The sequence below is a fragment of the Dendrobates tinctorius genome, unplaced genomic scaffold (genome assembly GCF_039654945.1).
Source record: "Dendrobates tinctorius isolate UK_male_01 unplaced genomic scaffold, ASM3965494v1 ptg000155l, whole genome shotgun sequence".
NCBI classification, from domain to species: Eukaryota; Metazoa; Chordata; class Amphibia; order Anura; family Dendrobatidae; genus Dendrobates; species Dendrobates tinctorius.
This window is the reverse complement of record NW_027361822.1, coordinates 14,830,025-14,851,725: the sequence shown is the minus strand read 5'-3', so window position 1 is coordinate 14,851,725 and position 21,701 is coordinate 14,830,025. Positions and strand designations below refer to the sequence as shown.

The following is a 21,701-nucleotide window of genomic DNA, read 5'->3' as shown; positions in this document are numbered from 1 at the left end:
ATATGGCTCTCAGAATATGTAGACTGTGAGCCCTCGCGGGCAGGGTCCTCTCTCCTTCTGTACTTTTGTGTCCCTTGTCTTACACATGTTTATTGTACTGGTCTATATTTCCCCTTTTCACATGTAACTACCCCGACATAGACTGGGAAACTGAAACCTGCGTATCTCAGAAAGGAAACCAATTTCTGTCAGTGACCAAGGATAATTATCTGTCACAACTTGTGCAGGGCCCAACTAGAGGGACAGCCCTTCTGGACTTAATTTTAAGCAACAGGCCAGATAGAATAACAGAAGTATGAGTCGATGGGCACCTAGGGAACAGTGACCACAATATAATACAATTCCACTGGTCCTTCAGTAAGGTGCCCTGGAAGGGGGTTACAAAAACGCTGAATTTCAGGAAAGCAAAGTTTGATCAGCTTAGAGAGGACCTTCGCCGAATTGATTGGGACAATGTCCTCAAAAATAGGAGCACAGAAAATAAATGGGAAATATTTAAATCAGTTTTACACACCCACTGCGAGCTAGCCATACCGTACAGAAATAAAAGGGCTAAGAACAGGAGAACACCAATGTGGCTAAATAAGGATGTAAAAAGGGCAATAAATAACAAGAACAAGGCATTTAGGAAGCTAAAACAAGAAGGCAATGAAGAAGCATTAAAAAGTTAGAGAAAAAAATAAAATGTGTAAAAAACAAATACATTTAGCAAAAGTGGAAACTGAGAGACTCATTGCTAAGGAAAGTAAAACAAACCCCAAACTATTCTTTAATTATATAAACAGTAAAATAATTAAAATTGATGGTGTCGGCACCTTAAAAGAACAATGAGGGTGAAATCATAGAGAGCGATGTGGGAAAAGCAAATGTTTTAAATACTTTTTTCTCAACAGTGTTCACACAGGAAAAGGATTTGCCAGGGGAAATGCAGAGTGATAATGTAAACTCCCCATTAAGTATTAGCTGCCTAACCCAGGAAGAAGTGCAGAACCGCCTTAGTAAGATTAAAATTGAGAAATCACCAGGCCCTGATGGCATTCACCCTCGGGTATTAAGGGAGTTAAGTAATGTGATAGACAGGCCTCTATTCCTTATATTTAAAGACTCTATAGAAACAGGGTCTGGTCCTTTTGATTGGCGGCAAGCAAATGTGGTACCAATATTCAAAAAGGGGTGTAAAAGGGAACCTGGAAACTATAGGCCGGTAAGCTTAACATCTGTTGTGGGTAAAATTTTTGAAGGGTTTCTAAGGGATACCATTATGGAATATCTCAATGTTAATAAATGTTTAACTCCATATCAACATGGATTTATGAAGGATCGCTCCTGTCAAACTAACCTGATCAGCTTCTATGAGGATGTAAGCTCTCAAATGGACCAAGGAGAATCACTGGATGTTATTTATCTCGACTTCTCTAAAGCATTTGACACTGTCCCACATAAAAGATTGGTAAGTAAGATGAGAAAGCTTGGGCTAGGGGAAAATGTGTGTAGATGGGTAGGTAGCTGGCTTAGTTATAGAAAACAAAGAGTGGTTATTAATGGTGCATACTCAGATTGGGCCAGGGTTACTAGTGGGGTACCACAGGGTTCTGTATTGGGCCCCCTACTATTTAATATATTTATTAATGATCTAGTGGACGGCTTACACAGTAAAATATCAGTATTAGCAGATGATACAAAACTATGTAAGGTAGTTAACACAAAGGAGGACAGTTTGCAACTACAGACAGATTTGAGTAAATTGGAGAATTGGGCTGAAAAATGGCAAATGAGGTTTATCACAGATAAGTGTAAGGTTATGCACATGGGAAGGAGAAACAGATGCTACAATTACTTACTAAATGGGAAACTACTGGGGAAATCAGACATGGAAAAAGACTTCGGCATCTTAGTCAATAAGAAGCTAAATTGGAGTGCCCAGTGTCAGGCAGCTGCCACCAAAGTAAATAGGGTCATGGGATGCATTAGAAGAGGTCTGGGGACACGAGATGAAAACATAATTCTCCCTCTGTACAAATCACTCGTCAGACCACACTTGGAGTATTGTGTGCAATTTTGGACGCCGGTGCTCAAGAAAGACTGAACTTGAAAGGGTTCAAAGGTGGGCTATTAAAATGATAAATGGAGTTGGTTCACTACAATACTCAGAAAGGTTATCAAAATTAGGTCTATTTACTCTAGAAAGGAGAAGACTTAGGGGAGACCTAATACATATGTACAAGTATATCAGAGGGCAATACAGAGATCTCTCCAATGAACTGTTTGTACCAAGGACTGTGACAAGAACAAGGGGGCATTCTCTTCGTTTGGAGGAAAGACAATTTCTGCACCAGCATAGAAGAGGGTTCTTCACGGTAAGAGCTGTGAGGCTCTGGAATTCTCTTCCTGAGGAAGTGGTGATGGCCAACTCACTGAATGAGTTTAAAAAAGGAATGGATGCTTTTCTTGTGAGTAACAGTATAGAAGGTTACGAAGAACAGAATATTATAGGTAGATGGTTGACCCAGCTTAGGGGAAGGAATTTTTTTCCCTATGGAGAAAATTGGCTTCTACTCTGGGTTTTTTGCCTTCCCCAGGATCAACAATGCAGAACAGCTGCACTAAAAATAGGCTGAACTAGATGGACATAAGGTCTTCCTTCAGCCTTCAAAACTATGTTACTATTTAAAGCACCATGTAATAAATGGCGCTATATAAATGTATAATAAGGAGACTCAATTACTTTTTTAAAGTGTATTTATTGCACAAAAGTGATTTTGTATTTAAAACAATATAAAATTTAAAATCGTCATAATCGTCCTGACCCACATCATGTGAATATGTGAAAATGTAAAACATCAAAGTACATGCAGAACTGGGTTAGTGAAAGAGCGAGATATCACTCTTTCCCTGCAAGAGGGTCTGTAGGATAGAGGACGGAATACCTGGATCCCACAGCCTGGAAATTCGGGCTTGACTTTGGTAGAAAATTGAGATCTTTTGGGGGACATTAGGAAACCTTAAGACATTAATTTATATTTAATATAATCACCAATCTGGGGTTACCCACTCTTTTATTAAATAAAAATGGCAACCTCTGATTGGCAATAGATCCTTAGTAAGGGTTTATCGGACAGCACATTGATGTAATACAGATGACATCCATGTACTGTCGACTATTTCATTAACCCCTTCTTTGACATTAGACTTTGGTTCACGAATCAAACCAAACATGTCCGGTTATCACTGTGGACCTATTTGCTGCAATACAAAAATACACATGAAAATGCACCCACAAACTATCATGGACACACATCCTATTAAACGGGGACGAACAGGGGACAAAAAAAAAAAAACAGACATTTGAATGGGGCCTTTCAAAGTGGTTACAGTTTGGGCATGGAAATGTCATGTATGCTACTGCAGGTGCACACAAAGCTTATGAACCAAGCATGGTACTGTTTGTGTAGTCACACCTATTGGACTGTAATAACAGATATTCTAAGGTGATTTGGTTTCCAGAGCAGTAACTCTGAGGTGTGCATGTAAAGAATAAAAAAAAATAGCCCAACGTCTTTCTAACAATTATTAATGATTGGCAAACAGAAGTTTGAACTGTAATTATATCTACAAATGTTATAAATTGTAGCGACCTGGCTGACATATTGGTGTGTTTTCTGGGTGCTATATAGATTTTGGAATTAAGACGTTAATTGGTAACTGCAATTAATTTTTAATAATTATTTAGGGACTGACATTTCGCTCCATTTCTAATGTATGACAGGTAACATTACTTGACTATAATTGCTGTATGCCTTATTACTTTACTTGTCAATAACACAAATGTGTACCAAAAGGAGAATGGTTACTTCCCTACATGAATTTTCAGGTGCTGAGTAACATGACTTTTCGCAGTAAAACATTTGCCACATTCTAAACATGAAAATGGTTTCTCCCCTGTGTGCCTCCTCTCATGTATTTGAAAATCTGATTTCTGAGAAAAACCTCTCCCACATTTAAGGCATGAGTATGGCTTCACTCCGGTGTGAATTTTCTCGTGTCGTTTAAGATGTGTGTTTTGGCTGAAAGATTTGTCACATTCTGAACATGTATATGGCTTCTCTCCTGTGTGAATTCTCTGATGATTAACAAGATCACATTTCTGTTTAAAACCTTTCCCACATTCAGAACAGGAGAATGGCTTTGCCACTGTGTGAATATTCCAATATCTAACATGATTTTTCTTTGGAGCAATTCTCCTCATTTGAGAAAATGAATATGAAGTCTCTCCCGCTTGAATTCTTTGAGGTTCAACAGCCTTGCTTTCATTTTTAATTTGCTTAACAATCTGTAATGAAGACTGTAATGAATTAGGAACATAGACCAGTTGAACGGGGTACAATAACTTATACGTGCTGTGAGTGGCTGCGGGTATAGATGGGATAATGGCTTGCTGTTCATATGTATTTTGTCTGATACCACGGTCATCAGCTGTAAAATCTTTAGATATCACACGTTTTTTCGAGCTTCTTATAGGTTTACCTAGCAAAAATAATATTGAGATGTTTTATATTTTTGTTATATAATTTAAACATTCATATTTTATAACATTTATGTACAAAAAAGTCATACAAATTGCAAGGCACGTAGAACAACTCAATAATTAACAGATTAAGTCTTGCCACACATTTTAGGTTGGCCTCTACTGACCTCTCTGAGAATGGGAGGTTTAACCCTTCCAGACAAAACTATCAATCACTTACTGTATGTTGAAAACTATCAGTCACATTCCTCTTTTTCCTGACATCTTCTGTCATAAAAAACTGGGACACCTTCATTCACATTATAGCAACACCATGTCCAACTTAAAATGGTGGGATTAAATGACATTAATGTGTACAACAACCTTACAACTTTTGTGGTAAAACAGATCACAATCTCACGGTAAAGCAAAGTTCACACAACCGTATAAAAAAAAAAATCTGATTTTCAACCATAAGTACATTGTGTGGGCAATACAAAGGACTGGCACCTGACTTCTTCCTTCCAAAGACTGTACAAAGAACCACGGAACATTCCTTACGGATGGAGGAAAGGCGATTCCGGCAGCTACATGTGAAACAAGTCTTCACAGTTAGAGCAGTAAGACTATAACAACATTTAAAAAAGGGCTGGATGCTTGTGTCACAAGAGTGACATTGTGGGTTATAAGTAATCATGATAGAGAATGTAGAACTGGTGGAGAAAGGTTGACTTGATGGACCTTTGCATTTCTTCAACCTATATAACTACTTAGCCAGAAAAAAAAAGACTTTCATCTCTATCGTCTTAAGTTTGCCATCCGAATGATATTAGTTTTTTTATTCATCAGCAAGGAATAACATTTAGGGTATGTGCTCACGGTCAGGAATCGGCAGCGATTTGGACGCAGCACATGTCCGCTACATCCAAAGCACTGCCGGCTTTTGAACACGTGATTCCGCATGTGTTCACTGAACCATGCGGAGTCACCGAGTCCAATACATTGCATGGGTGACTTTTATCTTATGGAGACTTGCGTGTACGCAAGATAAATTGGCATGCTGCATGTCCATCTCCTCGTGTGATCTGCAGGTGTCTCTGGCCGCATAGTGGAGATGGGATTTCTTGAAATCTCATCCACTAAGCTGTAACATCTGGACGCTGCGGGTTGGACCCTGCAGATGTACGCAGCGTCCAATCTGCAGCATTTACTGACCTTGGGAACGTACCCTTAGAAAACCAAAATAATGTTTCATACATGTTAGGCTGGTTTCACACGTCCTGATATTTCTGGTACTGGAAAAAAAACAGCACCAGACATAACAGTGTCCGTGTAATACTTGCGGCACACGTGTGCAACCGTGTGCCGCATTAGTACCACATGCACGGGTCCTCGGGAAAAAGCGGTACAGTAAGCGCTGTTCCTCTGCGTCGGGTGCTGAAGACTGCTCTCATTATTGTCCCCTACTCTGCAGGCAATCAGCGCGAGCAGGGGAGAATGATAATAGTGATCTTCAATTGATAACAATGACAGCAGACGGTGGCTGATGTGACTATTACTCACATCAGCCTACACCTGTTGGCCCTAATAACAGTGAGAGCAGGAGCGGCTGCCTACACTATAAATAAATAAATAAGAAAAATCCGGCATGGGTTCCCCTGTATTTTCTATAACCAGCCAGGCAAAACTCACAGTTGGGGACTGCAAACGTCAGCTGTCAGCAAGGCTGTTTATCAAGAATATAGTGGTCCCCACGTTGTATTTTTTTAATTATTTAAAAATAAAAAACGGCATGGGTTCCCCCATTTTTGACAACCAGCCTTGCTAAAGCAGACAGCTATGAAATGGTATTATCAGGCTGGTAAGGGGCCATTGATATTGACCCCCCCATCCTGAAAATAGCAGCCTGCAGCCACCCAGAAAAGGCACATCTATTAGGTGCGCCAATTCTGGTGCTTCACCCGGTTCTTCCCAATTGCCCTGTAGAGGTGGGAAGTGGGGTTCATATTTGTGGGGTTGAAGTCACATTTGTATTGTCAGGTAACATCAAGCCCACGGCTTAGGCTAGTTTCACACTATCGTTTGGAGGCGCAGCGGACACTCGCCGTGAAGCTCCGCCCCCTACCGCACTTCCTCCGGTCAGTTCCGCCTATGGGCGTATGCTGCTGCATGCGATCTGCGTACCCTACGCAGGCCGTGCACAGGTATGCTTTTGCTGGTGCATGCGTCCTTTTGACGGTGAACCGACCTGCGCCAAACACAACGTATTGCATTTTGGTGCGGCCAGGACACCGTCAAAAGGACACATGCGCCTGCATATGGCCTGCATACCCAATGCCAAAGATAGGGTACGCAGGTCGCAAGCAGTGGCATGCGCCCATAGCCGGAGCTGACCGAAGGAGGCATGGCAGGGGGCGGAGCTTCACGGCGAGCGTCCGCTGTGCCTCCAAACGCTAGTGTGAAACTACCCTTAGGCTAGTTTCACACTAGCATTCGGCAGAGCTGCGGAGTTCCTCCGTGAAGCTCCTCCCACTGCGGCACCTTCATTCAGCTCCGCTTACGCCTGCATGCGACCTGCGTACCTATCTAACATTGGGTACGCAGGCCATGCGGATGTATGCGGATGCGTCCGCATGCGTCGTTTTGATGCTGCGGCGACCTGCGTCAAACGCAGCATGTTGTATTTTGTTGCGGTCCCCGCAGCGTCAAAACAACTCATGCGGACGCATCCGCATAGCCTGCGTAAGCAATGTTAAAGATAGGTACACCAGCAGCATGCAGACGTAGGCCGAGTTGAACGGAGGAGGTGCGGCAGTGGGCGGAGCTTCACGGAGGAACTACGCAGCCCTTCGCAGCTCTGCCGAATGCTAGCCTTAGTAATGGAAAGGCGTCTAAAAACACCTATCCATTACTAATCCTATAGTTATATGGTAAAGACACATCCAGAAAAAAGTATTTTTTTAGAAATTAAAAATAACAACTGTGTTTTGTATTAATAGAAATTGAAAAACACGGTTATACTCACCGAACACCTAATTCCACTGAATCCCTTGTCTCTTGAAATAAAACCAAAATAAAAAACCACAATATCCCTCAACTGTCCGTCATTCTGTCCCAGGCCATAATCCATTTCTGGGGGATATATAGTTTTCAACCAAGATGCGACTGTCCAGGCTGAGAACTACTGGTGAATGAGCTGCTGCGAGTGCAGCATCATTGACCAACAGTGACATCATCGTGGTTACCTCCGGTCAGTGAGGCTGCGTTCCCAGTCGGACTGAACTGTGGTGACATCAGCACCGTGTGAAAAACTCAGTCATGAGGTTACCGCAGTTCAAGCTCAGTGACTTCACAGCAGATCACGGTGAGATATGTTTACAGTGATCTACTGTGAACAGAAAAAAAGTTATCAGTCTTCCCACTTCTTTTCACCCTACTACCTGCACCACTGACCCTATTCATTCTCACTTCCTTCAGTCCCTCTTGCAGCTGTTACCACAAACTTAACTAAAATATGTAACCTGTTTCATCCGGTATCTTTCCCTCCTTCTAACAGATCAGCATACATACATTACTTACAAAAAAACATCCCTTGACCAGAACTGCGCTGCCAACTACAGACATATCTTTAATCTCCTCTTTATCTCTAAACTCCTGGAATGCTTGGTCCACTATTGTCTAGTGTGTTATCTCTCAGAAATCTCTGACCCTTTACAATCCGGTTTCCGCTCTTTACACTCTACAGAAACAGTATGTGCGCTTTCCAGCACCGTTGACAGGCTGGTTAGTTTACATTACCGTGACCTGTGACGTTAACAGGTTGCGGTTGTTCGCCGGCTGGTGCGAACTACGTGAAGCAACGGAGTTTGTGCCTGCTAGCACCAGGTTAGTGGTTACCCACCGGTGTCCGGCTTTCCCCTACATGCCTTCTCCTCATTGTTTAGCTGCAGTTGGTCACCTCTGCACGGTGGGCCCCGGGCTGCAAATGCACCTCATATATTCTTCCATCTTTATTATTTGGGTGCGTTCCGCCAGCCCGTAACACTATATATCTATCGCAGGGGGGTTTATTTTAGTTATCCCACCATTGTCATCAAATGTGTCACCAACTGCAGGGATTTATGCATATCCCGCTTTCCAGTTCCAGGTTGGAACTCGTAGCTTTACCCAACAACGGGTCCGGAGCTGACCCAAATTAGTAGCGTAATTCACTTCAGATGACGCAATGGTACGTTATAGAGCAAGGAGAAACAAATCTAGTAATTTTATATATTTTACTCCAAAAAGGTAGGCTGTGTTTACAATAGGTATAAAAGATATTACAAAGGGAGACAACTGAACATATGTACAAGACGATTACAAAATAACAGGGATTAAAGAAGAAAAGCACTTACACTTGCTTAAGTCATTTCCAGCAGACCATGCGGGCGGGGGATGGGCGAGACATCACAGTGCATCAAAGAACCTTTCTGTATCAGGGTTCCAGGGCCAAAGCTACTGGAAAATGAGCTTACACTATCTTATACCCCCTGGTCGTGACATCACTGAAGGGGTTGAGTTATGGAAGCCCTCCTCTTTTGTCAGAGGGTTGAAAACTTGCTAAGACCTTCTTAATTTTATAACTCGGGTGGAAAACTTAGCAGAGTAACGGCAGAACCATCACTCATCTTGTTTTGGAATTAGCTTCCTATCAAATCTAAACATGGAGTGGTTATTCAACTCGGTTCAGGAGAAATCCATTTCTCGGATTCTGCTGGTGCCAGAGCTTAGGCAAAGGCGCTGGAGTATAGCTTTAACATCCCAGGTCCTAAATATGTAATTTTTATATCTCTGTCACTGAATGGGGCCGAGTTATTCCATCTTTAATAACTCCCACATGTAACAAAGAAGAAAATGTTTTTACACAAAGAACTGATCTCTACTAATTAACACATTCCTGAGGGAGGGGTAGGAGGGGTTTAGAATTACACGCAGGGAAGGAAGCTAGGAGGAGAGAGCTCACAGCCATGACGGGGGGGTCGAAAACCCACAGCTTGTGTTTGCACAGCTATGGAACCTTCTATAAGGGTACTTTGATTGTGAGCATATTCGTAGTATCATTACACCTCCCCTTTTGGATTGCGCTACAGGGGCAGAACCTCTCGATACTTCTCCATGTGCACCTCGGCCCTTTTTGTGTGTCACGGTAAAGTCATACTGCTGGAGAGCAAGGCTCCAGCATAGGAACCATCCGTTGGTTCCGGACACGGTGTGCAGCCAGCTCAGGGGGTTGTGGTCAGTCACCACAGTGATGGTGCGGCCATACAGGTAGGGCTGCAAACGTTTCAGTGCCCAGACCATAGCCAGGCACTCCTTGATGGTGGAAAAGGCCACTTCCCTCGGCAGAAGTTTCTGGCTCAGGTACAACACGGGGTGCTCTTGGTTACACGAGTCGACCTGGCTGAGCACAGCACCAAGGCCAAACTCGCTAGCGTCGGTCTGTACCAGGAACGGCTGACTGATGTTGACTGCATTTAACACGGGAGAGTTGCACAGGGCTGTTTTCAAAGCCCGGAAGGCCGCTTCACAGCCGTCTGTCCAGTCAACTGTTTGGGGTAGCTTCCTCTTGGTGAGGTCCATCAAGGGCTTTGCAAGGCTGTGATAGTTCTGTACGAATCACCAATAGTACCCTGCAGTGCCCAAGAAGGACCTCACCTGTTTCTTGGTTCTGGGGGTGGGCCAGGACGCCATCGAATCCACTTTCCCAGGCTCGGGCATCAGGGAGTTCCCACCTACCCGGTGCCCCAGGTACTAAACCTCTCTCATGCCCATCTGGCACTTTCCCGGCTTGATGGTTAGACCTGCTTCTTGGACCCACCTGAGCACCTCCTGGAGATGCTGAATGTAAGGGTATGTGCACACGTAGTTTTTAGTCTCTGCGGATTTTGTAGAGAAAACCGCAGGAAATCCGCAGGACAAAGTGCTGCGGTTTTTCTGCGGTTTATCTGCGGATTATCTGCGTTTTTTCTGCGGTTTTGCCCTGCGGTTTTACACCTCATAATGGATGAGGTGTAAAACCGCAGCGTTTCTGCACCAAACAATTGACATGCTGCGGATTGTAAACCGCAGCAAAACCGCGCGGAAAAAAACGCAGCATGTGCACAGCTTTTTTTTATTTCCATAGGAAATAAAGGTACTGTACAACGCAGCAAAATCTGCTGCGTTTCTGCAGAGCCAAAAACGCTGCGGAAACGCAGCAGAATCCGCAGCGTGTGCACATACCCTAAGGTTCTCAGTCTTTTTTTACATGTTTTTGAAATTCAGTTTTTTCCGTCGGCCATTTTGCTTTCTGTCCTGCTGCAGCTATCTTGCCCTCAGTTAATATGGAGTTTCCAGCTTTCATGTTCCCGCCCTGATTCTTCCCCTCTTGCCTCTTAAGCAGCCTCAGCTGAGCAATCAGTGCTTCAGAATCAAGTCTGCAGTTAGCCTGTGACCTGCTCCTGGAAGTCTTGGACTTGGTACTCCAGCCATCTCCCGCTGAGGAACTTTTGAACACTTGTGGACACTGGAAACCAGCTACCTGATAAATCCACAGTTGCAAAGGAAGTAACAGAGAGAGACCATGAACCTGTTGTGGAAGTTCTGCTATGCTTAATGATTACTCTGGCCTGCTGTGTCTCCTGCCTCTGTATCTGCAAACTGTGTGAACCCTTTTACTTGTATGAAGTAATACAAGTCCTTTCTAATCACACCTGTGTCTCCTGTGTTTTTTCTCGCACCCAAGCACAAGACGCCATATTAATTGTACACAGTACATCACAAGATTCTGAAGTCAACGTTGGTGTCTGCTGGGTCTGGGAAGGCCGTGTCCGTGGATGTCAGATATCTGTTTAGATCTGTGATGACAGTGGTTGTGACTTCTCACAACCATTCCAGGTGAGCGCAATCCCTTCTTTTTACTCTGGAGTGTTACCACAGGTAAACACTATTGTGTGCTTTTTTTTTTTCCTTCCAGTACTTTTGCCTTAAAGGATCTGGAAGATGGAGGCTCGCATCAAGGAGTTGTGCGGAGTGACTGATGATACAATCCTTGCAGATATACAGACTTTAAAAACCCGCTTTGCAAACCTGCAGGAACTTACTAATCGCAATTTTCAGGTTTTTGGACAAACTACTCAGCATTTACGAGCCAGGATTGAGGCTCTAGAGGAACGAGTCCAGGCTCCGTCCATAACCCCCGAGTTCTGGGATTCCCAAGTTACCCTCCTTTCATTTTGGCGGTGAACATGAAAAATTCAGGGGATTTATTAACCAATGCAACCTATTTTTCTCTGCAAGTTTCACAATTTCCCACTGAACGGTCCAAAGTACTTACTATAATTATGCTGCTTACCAACAAGGCTCTGATGTGGGCAAATCCTCTGATTGAGACTGAGGATGAATGTTTGAATCATCTGGATGCTTTCATTTCAGCCATGGGGCAGGTGTTTGATGACCCCAACCGAGGTGCAACAGCTGAAGCAGCCATGTTAGCTTTGTGCCAAGGTAAGCGCTTAGTAGCCGAATATGCCTTGGATTTCAGGAGATGGGCTCTTGATACCACTTGGGACAGTTACGCTAAAAAATCTATTTTTCGGAAGGAGTTGTCTCCTCTGATTAAAGATGAACTTGCTCGAGCAGACCCTCCCACTGCGTTAGGTGACTATTAACTACTGCATCCATATCGATGCTCGTCTTACTGAATGCAGATAGGAGAGATAGTGCGATTACTTTCGAACCATCTTTTTCCTACCTTCCTCCCCAGTTAAGGAAACTTTGAGTAGAATCACATGGGAACCAGAACCTGAACCCTTGCAAGTGGACTCAGTACAGAGACGGGTTAGTGATGCACGCAAGGAACATCGCCTAAAGGAAAATCTATGTTTCTACTGCGGTAAGTCAGGGCACTTCATTATAAACTGCTCCAGCCGTTCTCGTACGACTACTGCAGCAGTCATTCACTGCGAGTGTTGCGAAAAGAGGTCTGTCATGTCTGAGACTCAGGCTTCAGAGAGATCTGCAGCCATAGATATTGATTTCTCGGACTTAAACTCTGCTAGTTCTGAGGCCGATGACTGTGTAAATGCAGCAATTTTTCAAGTTTCCTCAGCAGTGTCCCAGCTGAGCTGTAAAAAGAACAATTCTCATTGCTTCCTTTCCATCAATCTCTGGGTTGACTCTGTCTGGGTGTCTAGCTCTGCTATGATCGACTCAGCGGCAAGTGGCAATTTTATGGATATTTCCTTTGCTCTGAAACATGGGATACGTTCAGTGAAGAAGGCTAGTCCAGTACAGATGGAGACTGTGGATGGCTCCCTGCTGACCTCTGGACCAGTGGATCAGGAAACGGAGCCTTTGAAGGTCCTTATGGGTAAAGATCATCAGGAGAAACTGTCTTTTATGCTTATTTCTTCTCCACACTTTTCCATTATTCTAGGGCTACCATGGCTGCAGGCTCAGAACCCTACAATTAACTGGGAGACCAAGAAACTACACTTTCCGTAGAAACAGATGAGTCCAGAAGTTTCAGCTTGCTCTGTTGCTAAAGGAACCATGTCAGTCCTGGAACTACCAGCTGTATACCAGGACTATGCGGATGTGTGTGACAACAAGAATGCTGACCAGCTTCCCCCTCACCGTCCAAATGATTGTCCAATTGAATTATTGCCTGGAGCAGATAAATTTTGGTAAGATCTACCCCCTGGCGGGGCCTGAGCTAAAAGCTTTGAAGGACTATACAGACGAAAATCTAGCCAAGGGCTTCATACGCCACTCTTCATCTCCTGCAGGTGCACCCATCTTCTTTGTAAAGAAGAACGATGGATCGCTGAGACCCTGCATAGACTATAGGGAACTCAATAAAGTTACTGTTAGAAACCGTTATCCATTGCCTTTGATCTTTGAACTGGATCTCCGTGGGGCCTATAACTTGGTCCGTATTAGACCTAGGGATGAATGGAAGACTGCATTCAGGTCACGCTACGGACACTTTGAATATCTAGTCATACTTTTTGGTCCGTGTAACGCCCCAGCCACTTTCCAACACTTGGTGAATGACATCTTCAGGGATCTCCTAGATACATTCGTGGTGATTTATCTGGATGATATTTTAATTTTTTCTAACTCCACAGAGGAACGTCATGGACAAGTGAGAATGGTTTTAGAACGTCTAAGACAGAACCATCTTTACATCAAACTTGAAAAATGTGAATTCCATAAGACCAAAATTCAATTTCTGGGGTATGTAATGTCTACACAAAGAATTAGTATGGATGGAAGCAAGACCCAAGCCATCAAAAATTGGCCAGTTCCTAGGAATGTGAAGGAGGTGCAGCGCTTCATCGGGTTTGCCAAAATCTATAGACGATTTATTAGAAATTTCTCTGAGGTAGTGTCACCTATCACACAACTTACCCGGAAGGAGTCTAGGTTCTCCTGGACCCCCCTCAAGCCCAAGAAGCATTTTCCCATCTAAAGGATAAATTTACCACCGCACCTATCCTAGTGCATCCCAACCCCGAATTTGCCTTCATAATAGAGGTGGATGCTTCAGACTGTGCCATCAGAGCTATACTGTCTCATAGAACAGGTGAGAAGAATGTCTTGCATCCTTGTGCTTTCTTTTCCCATCGGTTGTCTTCGGCTGAGAGGAACTACGATGTGGGCAATAGAGAATTGTTGGCCATTATTGCCGCCTTCAAGGAATGGAGACATCTTCTTCAGGGAACTGCACAGCAAACAGTCGTCCTGACAGACCATCGCAACCTTGAATTTATCAGGACGGCTAAGTGTCTGACTCCTCGCCAGGCTCGTTGGAATCTTTTCCTAAACCAATTTAATTTTGTAATTTCTTATAGGCCAGGATTGCGCAATGGAAAGGCTGATGCACTCTCTAGAATTCATTCAACAGAGACCCATCCACTTACTCCTCCTAAGACTATTCTTCCTGACTCTGGATTCCTGGGAGTGATTCATAATCAAGACCTACTTAAGGACATCAAGGAAGCATACCATTCGGATTCTTTGTTGGCACAACCTCCAAGGGACATAAGTCTTTGTATACTATGAGTTATTTTTAATTGTTTCAATCAGTTTAATATAATACATACTGTATCCTTACTTCCAGGGAGGTAAGCAAAAGGTCACTGAAACTTACTTAAGATAAAGGAATGTAAATTACTGGTCATATATTTATCCATCAACAAAGGACCATTGATATTCAAGGCAACTACCCTAATTAGATTGGGTGTGTAAACGTTCCCAAGGATGTTATCTGGTGAATTCTCATCGATTTGGTTTCAGGGGACTTTCTCATTAGCATTCAAGGATAGATCAAAGCTTTTTAGCTAAGACACATTTGGATGTTTTTGGGGGGATAAAAAGAGAGACACAGAGGGCATGTACAGACAGGGAGAGACAGGGGGCAGAGGGGAGATGATCAGACCAGACGAGGACACGGAGATGAGAAAGAGATGGACCTGAATAATGTAATGTATGTTTAATTCACGTGTATATTTATTGTTTATACTGTTTTTTATTTGATCTTATCACTTATTACATACATCAATTTAGTAAATTCAATTCTTGTGTGAGCATTTTCTTATTCACTACAATCCACTGGAACCTTTACAGTACAAATTGGTGTCAGAAGTGGGATTGTTTTGAATAAAAATGTTTGCAAAATTGAAAAAGTTTGTTAAGAGTAGGAAATCAGTTGAGAGTAGTGTCAGATCTTTGCCAGAATGGGTGTTACCAGGAAAATGGACCCCAATGGCACAGGAATGTAACAAATATATGGAGGGACAGCGCTTGCCAAATCCCCAGGATGTGGCTGCTAAATTTGATCTCTCAAGGTATGATGCAAAAGAGCAGAAAGCTGCAGCAGCTGTTGGATGGATCTGTGTTGTGAGCTCATTTTCTGGCTTCTGGTGAGGGTTATGGAGCTGGCTGTGCTGACAGAGGAGTAATGAGCTCTCTATCTGGACTCCCTCTGTTGGTGAAGGGAGGTAATGAAGCTGATCTAAATGGCAGAGACCGGCCACCTGAGGAAGAGGACTGCGATTGGACATCAGGAGTTTCTGATTGGATTTAAGGCAGCCGACTCCCTAGTTTCTTGCTGGTGATTTTTCCTGACTGTGGCTCCTGGTTTCCAGTTTGGTTCCTGCCTTCCTAAAGCTGTTTTCTCTGCTATTGTTCATATGAGTTTTTGTCTGGTTTACTTAGTTTTTGTGTTCAGCCAGCCATGGCTGTGACTGGGCTGAATCCCCATTTTGTCTCTGATCAGTTGATCTCTTTTGCTCTGTCTTCAGAATATACCTGTGTGCTGATATAGTGATTTGAAGTCTAGCGACTTCAGGGCCTTTTTCTATCAGACGTGTTGGACATTCTTTTTGGCAGGGTTTTTAGCGTGATTGCAGACAGCAGCTTTTCTTTCCTGTCCTTTCTAGTTAGCGAGGGCCCCATCGTTTGCTCAGCCTATCTTCCTACCTGTGTCTGTGTTTTCATCTTGTTTCACCGTCAATACATGTTGGGGGCTGTCTGTTGCTTTGGGGTCTGCTCTGGGGCAGTTTAGATTTTCCCTTTCTTTCTTTAGGCTTATTTAGTTCTCCAGCCGTGACGAGGCATCTAGGACCACCGTAGGCACGCTCCACGGCTACTGCTAGTTGTTGTGGATAGGATCAGGGGTCTGCAATCCGCTAGTTACCAACCTCTCCGGTTTTCTGGGCTTAGCTTGCTTTTTGTTTTTTCCTCCTCGGTGACTCATTCATAACAGATCTGTGAACAAGTGTCTCAAAGCTTACAGGAACAGATAGATAATTTGCGTTTAGAGCTGCATACAGTTTTAGAGCAAAGGATTAGCTTGCAATCAGCCTTGAGAGACCAAATGAAACAGCATGACAATATGCAAAGGAATTTTGAAGATAATGTAATGAAAAATGTGAATAAGAATAGGCACAGGAGAAGACAGCAGCCAATGTCAGATATTCATACTGCACAGATTAGCACCATGATTGCACATGAGAAATGGTCAGATTTGCTAGAATGTGATGGCTGTAAAAGTGAGACAGATGAGGAAGAAAAGCAAGCCAGACCAATTGTGACTACTAAAACTAGGAGAGAAGTCACACAGCTTAGTGGAGATAGGATGGATGCAGGAAACGCAGCTACCGAGGCAGAAGCTTCAATGACCGAGGAAACTAGGAATTATACAGCCGGAGAATTAACAGAATTAGCTACCAGGTACAGGCAACAAGCAGGAGAACCTTTGTTAGCATGGATTCTCAGATTATGGGATCAGGGAGCCGATACTATAATCTTGAACCGTCTTGAGGCAGTAGGACTTTGTAGTATTTGTATTAATCCTATGGTGCGTCTAAAAATGAGACGTGCAAGGGACACTACAGAGACTTTCTCTTTGCTGCATTTGGTGAGGGATTCTGTGGCACAAGTGTATGACTCTCCCATGGAATTAATACCACAGACACGATGGGAGGCTCTTGCAGATGGAGTTCAGAGATTGAGAGAAATCGCAGGTATAGGTGGCATAACTCGCAATCCTTTGCCAGATCTGAATGATCATTTTGCTGTTGTTGAGGATTGGAAGGGACCAGATGCTGCAATATTGACAGTATTGATGAAGAATAAGTTCATAGAAGGTGCCCCAGCGTCATACAAAGCCTCATTGTTCACTATGTTCAGTGCACTTATGGGATATTCCACTAATGTCTACACAGCATGCAATTTAATCTCCCAGTTATCTGCTCTAGAGAGAGCAAAAGTATCAAAAAATAGTACAGTAGAGAGAGTAGATCAAGAAAGGAGAAAAGAGGATGATACCCAAATTGGAAAGAGCAGGAAGGAGTTGCTTTGTGACCTGATAGCTAGTGGAGTTCTATTCCAGGAGATAGATGGGATCTCTACAAGTGACCTGTTGAGAAGATGGCAAGATCTGAGGAGAAAAGGTAAATTGCAACTCGCCAGACCCCAGAGGGTGGCGACAAATGAGATAGGGGGTTGGAAAGATAGAGGTGGGACACCTGATGGAGGCATGCAAAGCCCCCACTGTAACCGCCCCTTGCACTCTTCCAATACCATGGCATACTACACCCCCTGCCAAGATTCCCTCATGGACTAATTTTAAATGCAGATTTTAGATAAAAGTTGTGGAATATCCCTGAAAATTGTTGTTCGAACAGTTTTGCCATTTTTTGATGTCTAATGATGTTTGTTTTCGTTCTAGAGTTTCTTAGAGAAATATTCCTGTGAGCATACTATGAAGTATGCGCTGGCTGATATATGAAGAGAAATACTCCTGTGAGCATACTGTGACGTATGCACTGGCTGATATATGAAGAGAAATACTACTGTGAGCATACTGTGACGTATGCACTGGCTGATACATGATGAATTGGGTTTGGTCTTGGTGATGCATAAATGTGCATTTCGCATTTGAGGGTTTGTAATAGACCTTGATGTTTTAAAAGGCAAAAGACCACAGCAGATATAAGATGATTGTGTATGTGGGAGCCATGTGAGAGAAACATACAAGGAAAAGAGGGAGTGACAGTACAGACAATGAATTTAAGACAACTAAAGTTAGATGACTGATAATATACTGGGGGGTTGACAAGATAAGAGATGACTTATTTGTACTAAGTGTTGTCTTTGTCACTGTATGTGCTTTGTGTATTTGTCATGGATATCCCTTGTTAAAATTAGTTAAAATTGGTTGACAGCCAAAGAAAAAATCCACGTGGTATTTTTACTTTTACTTTTTATTTGGTATATTTTTTATTTTTTATGAGCTCATTTTCTGAATTTTAATTATACGGTGTTTAGCATTCTTGGTTTTTAAAGGAATTGTTTTTTTTTCTCTTTTCAGTCCACTACATGTTGGATTGGGGGGTGGAATGTGTAATTAACCTTTTGTTTGCAGGAGTAAAAGAAGAAACTTTGGCCATTTAATTAACATGTAAACACAGTGCACAGTAAAATAGTTCATTTCTGCAGTAGTGAAAAAGGAGTCCATCTACCTAATATAAGATGATATTTTATGACTTATTTTTGAGTTTTAACATTTTTTATTTTTTTTTGGGAGCTCCCGTGCAAATTGGGTTTTGAAGAACATATATGTTAAATGATTTCAATGAATGCTAGTTTGTTAATGTCAGTATTTTGTTTTTGATATAGCTTTGTTCACCTACACCTGAGTCATGCAATGCAAATGAGTGGGTACCTAAAGTGTTTGTTTGTCTATATGTAAATGAGAATCTCTCCTGCTTACTGAATGAATGCATTAGGTGAAGCCAGAGTGTGTGTTGATGTAATTTGTATATTATTATGTAAAAATAATAATTTGCTAGAATTGGGTTAATAGCAAATTGGTTTGGGTTCTGTTTTCCTTAACATGTAATTGTACTGATTCTAATTAGTAGTAACATTATTTTGTGATCTCCATGAACATGATTGTGCTGGTAATTATGATCATCATTATTATGCAAATGTGATTGACATGAATTTGATGTGTTTGATAACTGGTATCTGATATTTTGATATTATGATTTATTTCAGTGTATAAGTCCATACACAAATGATATATATTATGTAGTAGTTATTATCTAGAGGAGAAATATTTGCTACAGTAGAACATTTCAAAGGTCATTCTGGGCACAATTAATTTGGACCAACAAACCTACAGTAATTTTGTTTGATTCATTTGATCAAGGGGTGGAAAACAAGCCACCAGGACTGAGTTATATTGAACAAGTTATTCTATTTTGGACTGTGAATATATCATGGACTGAGTTATTTTGGACTGTTGCCTTGGACTGAGTTAGCTCTGCCAAGACTTTGGAACTCTTTCAAGTATGATTGTGAATTTCACTTTCCCTCAGTGCAGGCTGTGTCTTGTGTGTAGACTGAAGATGTCCAATTGAGCGCTGAGACTGAGCCCAGATGATGCTGACCCGTCACCAGGGTGAATCCTCATGACTGCCAGCTGATGACAAGCCTGGGGACAACTAACCCTAGAAGCTTCTACTGGAAACCAAATGGCATATAAAGTGAGGCCCTGAATAGCTGCAGCAATAGAAGATGAAAGGACTCTTATGCTCAGTCATTGGACACCTGCACCGAGGGGTTAATGTCATGAAGGGCAGGGACAGATTGCTCTTTAGAGTCTGTTCTGTTGCTAACCAGGGAAAGTAGTGAAGTCACCTCTAAGTGATGAGGGCATAATACTCCCCGTGCTTCCCTGCAATAGAGACCCATTTAAAAATTGCGGTCAAGAAGATCCGAAGAAAGAAGATTTCTACAGACATTTGATATTTCAGCACCTGTTGGTCCAATGTTGTTTTTGTTTTGATTTTTTCCGTTTTAAGCCCAGGATGTTGTTTTTTACCAAAACGGTTTTCTATTGGTAGCAAATAAATAAATATATATAGGAGCAATGCAAATAATGATAAATGGTATAGTTTAGTGGCAGATTAATTAATTAAAGTGATTGAAACCAAGGGGTGGAATGTATACTATGAGTTATTTTTAATGGTTTCAATCAGTTTAATATAATATATACTGTATCCTTACTTCCAGGGATGTAAGCAAAAGGTCACTGAAGCTTACTTAAGATAAAGGAATTTAAATTACTGGTCATTTATTTATCCATCAACAAAGGACCATTGATATTCAAGGCAACTACCCTAATTAGATTGGGTGTGTAAATGTTCCCAAGGATGTTATCTGGTGAATTCTCAACTATTTGGTTTTAGGGGACTTTCTCATTAGCATTCAAGGATAGAGCAAAGCTTTTTAACTAAGACACATTTGGATGTTTTTTGGGGGATAAAAAGAGAGACACAGAGGGATGTGTACAGACAGGGAGAGACAGGGGGCAGAGGGGAGATGATCAGACCAGATGAGGACACGGAGATGAGAAAGAGATGGCCCTGAATTCTACCTGAATAATGTAATGTATGTTTAATTCGCGTTTATATTTATTGTTTATACTGTTTATTATTTGAACTTATCACTTATTACATAAATCAATTTAGTAAATTCAATTCTTGTGTGAGCATTTTCTTATTCATTACAATCCATTGGAACCTTTACCGTACAGTCTTGTCTTTAAGAATGATGTGTGGATACAGGGACAACGCTTGTATATACCCAAAACGGTCAGATTGAGAGTATTGCAACTTATTCACGATTCTAAGATAGCTGGGCATAGAGGAATTCTAAAAACACAAGAATTTCTTTCTCGTTTCTTTTGGTGGCCCACTTACAGAAAGGACGTTTTAAACTATGTCACTTCATGTGAAGTCTGTGCAAGAGGCAAGACACCACGCTCCTTGCCAACGGGTCTATTGCAACCCCTTCCCACCCCGTCCCGCCCATGTGGATCCATTTCTATGGATTTCATTGTGGAGTTACCAACCTCTCAAGGGAAGAACACCATTCTAGTGGTGGTGGATCGGTTAACAAAGGCAGCTCATTTTATTCCCTGTGTCGGCTTACCCACTGCAAAACAGACATCAGATTTGATGATTCAGAATGTGTTTCGCTTGCATGGAGTACCGGATGAGGTCATTTCAGATCGAGGGGTGCAATTCACTTCAAGGTTTTGGCAGAATTTTTGTGCCGCATTGGACATTAAAGTAAACCTTTCTTCTGCTTTTCATCCCTGGACTAATGGAAAGACACAACGGACCAATCAGACCCTGGAACAGTAGCTCCGTTGCTTTATCTGCCACTTACAGGATGACTGGGTGGATCTACTTCCACTGGCTGAGTTCTCCTATAACAACTCTCAGAGTGCCTCCTCTAAGTAGTCTCCTTTTTACGCCAATCTAGGTTATCATCCTAACAATCGTCCTCGATTCCCCATAGATACGCCCTTGCAGGCAGTGGCCGAAAGAATCACATCTTTACAAAAGAATATTGATCTTCTAAAAGGAAAATCTGGAATTGGCTCAGGAAAGGTACAAGAAAGCAGCAGATAAATTTCGTAAACCTGCACCAGCTTACAAGGTAGGAGACTTGGTCTGGCTGTCAACCAGAAATCTTAAGTTAAAAATTCCATCATCTAAATTGGGACACAAGTACATTGGACCCTATAAAATCAATAAAATTATAAGTGCCGTTGCTTGTCGTCTTCAACTGCCCTGATCTATGAGAATCCTGT

General features: G+C 42.3%; 1 protein-coding gene across 2 annotated transcripts in view; it reads right to left on the bottom strand.

Moving 5' to 3' along the window:
• Positions 1 to 2,721: 2,721 nt before the first annotated feature.
• Positions 2,722 to 21,701, bottom strand: part of LOC141051100 (oocyte zinc finger protein XlCOF8.4-like) — a 45,141-nt gene continuing 26,161 nt past the window's right edge. For both annotated transcript variants that reach the window (XM_073547979.1, XM_073547978.1), the window contains exon 7: positions 2,722 to 4,524. In XM_073547979.1, coding sequence (XP_073404080.1) covers positions 3,848 to 4,524 — 677 coding nt within the window. In that variant the 3' untranslated portion in view covers positions 2,722 to 3,847. The remainder of the gene's footprint in view (positions 4,525 to 21,701) is intronic.